Source organism: Salvelinus namaycush, chromosome 25 (genome assembly GCF_016432855.1).
Source record: "Salvelinus namaycush isolate Seneca chromosome 25, SaNama_1.0, whole genome shotgun sequence".
NCBI classification, from domain to species: domain Eukaryota; kingdom Metazoa; phylum Chordata; class Actinopteri; order Salmoniformes; family Salmonidae; genus Salvelinus; species Salvelinus namaycush.
In genome coordinates this window covers 36,484,068-36,489,067 of record NC_052331.1, presented here as the reverse complement: position 1 = coordinate 36,489,067, position 5,000 = coordinate 36,484,068, and the positions used below count along the sequence as shown (strand labels likewise).

At 45.6% G+C, this 5,000-nt stretch overlaps 1 protein-coding gene across 1 annotated transcript in view; it reads left to right on the top strand.

Moving 5' to 3' along the window:
* The window catches only part of LOC120019924 (collagen alpha-1(XI) chain-like), a 198,359-nt gene that overhangs the window by 95,532 nt on the left and 97,827 nt on the right, over positions 1-5,000 (top strand). Inside the window, exons 12-13 of the mRNA XM_038963335.1 lie at positions 2,705-2,779; positions 4,585-4,668. Of these exons, the coding sequence (XP_038819263.1) occupies positions 2,705-2,779; positions 4,585-4,668 (159 nt within the window). The remainder of the gene's footprint in view (positions 1-2,704; positions 2,780-4,584; positions 4,669-5,000) is intronic.

The following is a 5,000-nucleotide window of genomic DNA, read 5'->3' as shown; positions in this document are numbered from 1 at the left end:
AAGACAGCAAGGCAGGCAGGCAGGCAGTCAGCCAGCCAGCCAGTTAGGCTGTCAGGCAGTCAGTCAGGCAGTCAGTTAGTCAGAGAGGGGAAGCAGTAACACATGGGAACAATTTGACCCAGCAGTGAAGAGCCCAGCAGAGCACGTCTGAGACAGACAGAGACTAGATCAGAGCGCGTGACCAGCTTGCTAAAGAGATCTAGCCCTGGCCTGGCCTGCTAAAGAGATCTAGCCCTGGCCTGGCCTGCTAAAGAGATCTAGCCCTGGCCTGGCCTGTTAAAGAGATATAGGCCTGGCCTGGCCTGTTAAAGAGATCTAGCCCTGGCCTGGCCTGCTAAAGAGATCTAGCCCTGGCCTGGCCTGCTAAAGAGATCTATCCCTGGCCTGTTAAAGAGATCTAGCCCTGGCCTGGCCTGCTAAAGAGATCTAAATCTGGTCTGGCCTGCTAAGAGATCTATCCCTGGCCTGGTAAAGAGATCTACCCCTGGTCTGGTCTGTTAAAGAGATCTAGCCCTGGCCTGGTCTGTTAAAGACATCTAGTCCTGGCCTGGTCTGTTAAAGACATCTAGTCCTGGCCTGGCCTGGTAAAGAGATCTACCCCTGGTCTGGTCTGTTAAAGAGATCTAGCCCTGGCCTGGTCTGTTAAAGACATCTAGTCCTGGCCTGGCCTGCTAAAGAGATCTATCCCTGGCCTGGTTTGTTAAAGAGATCTAGCCCTAGCCTGGTCTGTTAAAGACATCTAGTCCTGGCCTGGTCTGTTAAAGAGATCTAGCCCTAGCCTGGTCTGTTAAAGACATCTAGTCCTGGCCTGGTCTGTTAAAGACATCTAGTCCTAGCCTGGTCTGTTAAAGACATCTAGCCGTAGCCTGGTCTGTTAAAGACATCTAGTCCTAGCCTGGTCTGCTAAAGAGATCTATCCCTGGCCTGTTAAAGAGATCTATCCCTGGTCTGTTAAAGAGATCTACCCCTGGTCTGTTAAAGACATCTATCCCTGGCCTGCTAAAGAGATCTAGCCCTGGCCTGGCCTGCTAAAGAGATCTAAATCTGGTCTGGCCTGCTAAGAGATCTATCCCTGGCCTGGTAAAGAGATCTACCCCTGGTCTGGTCTGTTAAAGAGATCCTGCCCTGGCCTGGTCTGTTAAAGACATCTAGTCCTGGCCTGGCCTGCTAAAGAGATCTAGCCCTAGCCTGGTTTGTTAAAGAGATCTAGCCCTAGCCTGGTCTGTTAAAGACATCTAGTCCTGGCCTGGTCTGTTAAAGACATCTAGTCCTAGCCTGGTCTGTTAAAGAGATCTAGCCCTGGCCTGGTCTGTTAAAGACATCTAGTCCTGGCCTGGTCTGTTAAAGACATCTAGTCCTAGCCTGGTCTGTTAAAGACATCTAGTCCTAGCCTGGCCTGCTAAAGAGATCTAGTCCTGGCCTGGTCTGTTAAAGAGATCTAGCCCTAGCCTGGTCTGTTAATTACATCTAGTCCTGGCCTGGTCTGTTAAAGACATCTAGTCCTAGCCTGGCCTGCTAAAGAGATCTAGTCCTGGCCTGGTCTGTTAAAGAGATCTAGCCCTGGCCTGGTCTGTTAAAGACATCTAGTCCTGGCCTGGTCTGTTAAAGACATCTAGTCCTGGCCTGGTCTGTTAAAGACATCTAGTCCTAGCCTGGTCTGTTAAAGAGATCTATCCCTGGTCTGTTAAAGACGTCTATCCCTGGTCTGCTAAAGAGATCTATCCCTGGTCTGTTAAAGACATCTAGTCCTGGCCTGGCCTGCTAAGAGATCTAGCCCTGGCTTGGCCTGTTAAAGAGATCTATCCCTGGCCTGGCCCGCTGGTGGTAATACAGTGGATATACTGTGATTTATCATGCACCTTTAGCCTGGACTATTTGTACTAGTAAATCATGCTTTTATGATGATGAGGACCTGTTAGTGGTAGTGTTGTGATAACGGCACTGTGATTTACATTTTGTAAAAAATGTACTTAACGATCCCAAATGTGTTTAAAATTACCGTCTTTAAACGTCACACCCCTAATCCGGAGCGATGTACAGTTAAACCAGAGTGCATTCGTCTTGTGATAGCATATCCATTAAATCGTTAGCATTAGCATAACTATTTTCCTCAGTTCTTTATCAACAACATAATGTTATGATGATGTGTCTGAGTGCCCACTACATACCTTTACATTAATTTCACAATACTAATAAATGCAATGTATTTTTTGTATGGTTGGATATTAGTTTAAGCCCTCTGCTAATTCACAGTAGGAAGTCCCACCCCTCTGTTCGTCAGTAGTCCTAATTTTGTCAGCGACTTAAATAATTGGTATAATGACAACATATTTCATTGGTATCTCGGTTGAACAAGTTCAAATATTTTTGCAAAATGTTTTTTTAGTTGGGCATATTTATAGTCAGCCCTTTGCCTTCTACGTTCTATTTCCCTTGTAGTAAAAGATCACCGTGGCCAAACATCAAACCTCACCATCTCCATTACTTTCTCAAGGTCTATGAAATACCCCAAATGTTCTGTACCCACATACTCTTTTCCTCTTTACAGATTTATATCAGTCATAATTTATATTTCCTATGTGATCATGATTAAGAAGTTCCTTCCCCTTGAACTTTGTAGTCAACCTCTCTCTAAATTATTCCATAATAACCAAATGTCTGTCTGTCTGTCTGTCTCTCTCTCTCTCTCTCCTACATTACCCAGGGTCCTCCAGGGCGTGCTGGTCTTCCTGGTTCAGACGGAGTTCCTGGTCCTCCAGGTACCCTTCTAATGATGCCGGTAAGTCCCCTCTTCTCTCTCTACTTCTCTCCTTCCCTCTCTACCTCTCTCCTTCCCTCTCTACCTCTCTCCTTCCCTCTCTACCTCTCTCCTTCCCTCTCTACCTCACTCCTTCCCTCTCTACTTCTCTCCTTCCCTCTCTACTTCTCTCCTTCCCTCTCTACTTCTCTCCTTCCCTCTCTACTTCTTTCCTTCCCTCTCTATCTCTCTCCTTCCCTCTCTACTTCTCTCCTTCCCTCTCTACCTCTCTCCTTCCCTCTCTACTTCTCTCCTTCCCTCTCTACTTCTCCCCTTCCCTCTCTACTTCTCTCCTTCCCTCTCTACCTCTCTCCTTCCCTCTCTACTTCTCTCCTTCCCTTTCTACTTCTCTCCTTCCCTCTCTACCTCTCTCCTTCCCTCTCTCCTTCCCTCTCTACCAACTGCTGCTGCTCTTATAAAATATTCAATTTTCATGCTGCTGGTAAGTCCCCTCTTCCCTCATCTTTCCTCTCTCCCTACCTCTCTCCTTCCCTCTCTACTTCTCTCCTTCCCTTTCTACTTCTCTCCTTCCCTCTCTACCTCTCTCCCTACCTCTCTCCTTCCCTCTCTTCCAACTGCTGCTGCTCTTATAAAATATTACATTTTCATGTTGGCAGTAAGTCTCCTCCCTCCCTCCTTCCCCCTACTTCCCCTCCGCCTCCTTCCCCTCCCCTCCCCTCTCCCACCTTCCATCTGTCCTCAGCCTTATCTTCTATATTGTATTCTATGTTATTAGCCTTCATCATTGTCTAAAGGCCTGAATGTATCCCACAACATATCTGTTTCAACCATGAAGAAACACTTTTCCATCAACCTCCATATGTCCTGGCTGTCTGACTGCCAGCTACCTGTTCCCATTAGGTCATATGTAACCTCCAGTCAACTGTGGTGTCTCTGTTTTGGACCGTGAAGTCACCTTGTTTAACACACTTCACCTCACTGCATCCCCGTTAAAGCCCTCAGTACATATAAACCTCAGTCATTCACCTTGTAAATGTCACTGGGTGCAGTGGACTGGAACCGGTGACTGTGTAACCACTCTGCATGCAGCTCAGAAGACATTTTGGATCTAACGGCTCTGTCATGGAGCCCAGTGAATGGGTTTATACATACTACAGGGCTGCAACTCAGTGTCCATGTTGGATATGGTCGTGTTCCCCTGTTCAGACTTTGCTGACGCATGCCAGATAGGTATTTTACGTGTCAGCTAACCACATCATGTGTTATAGCAATCTGGTGCCTGACGGCACGGTCGGTGACGTGGCACGCAACCATTGGTTGATGCATGCAACGTCTGAGGAGGGGTTTGCGTGACCGTCGTCTGTCTGGGACGACCAGTGATGCTGATGAACACACAGGGCTGCATAAAGAATATATATATATATATATATATATATATATATATATATATATAGAGAGAGAGAGAGAGAGAGAGAGAGAGAGAGAGAGAGAGAGAGAGAGAGAGAGTGTATGATATTAGCCAAACAAAAGGTCCGACCTCAGAAAGATGTCTCATAAAAGCTTCATTTATTTTATTTTGTATTATTCTTTTTACACAGGGCTGCTCACAGAGATCCTATCATGTTCTGAGATGTCGTAATGTTGTGGCGGCTGCTCACAGAGATCCTATCATGTTCTGAGATGTCGTAATGTGTGGCGGCTGCTCACAGAGATCCTATCATGTTCTGAGATGTCATAATGTGTGTAGTAGTTTGTGTGTTTGTGTGTTTGCTTTGCTTGCTTTGCTTGTTTTCTAAGGCTTTCGTCTCTTGTGTTGTGATTGACAGTTCCGTGCTGGTGGAGATGCACAGAAGGGACCAGTGGTCTCAGCTCAGGAGGCACAAGCTCAGGCGATCCTGTCCCAAGCCAGGGTAAGACACAACTATCTTATATGGTTATAGTAAAGTTTTGATATTTTTAACACTATATTAACTGTATTGTATATAATGGCAGATTAGGGCACAGCTATCTTCTATATTATATACTACCTGAAATATGACTATATTACAATAATACTATATATAATGGCAGGGTACGACTCAGAGCCTAAAGTAGTGCACTATTTAAGGAATAGGGTGCCATTTGAGAGACGGCCATTGTGTTCAGACATCAACTGCAGCCCTGAGAATGATGACCCTATAGAGCAACTATTTTTTACTTATACATTTTTTTACTTATCAATTTTTTACTCATCAATTTTTTA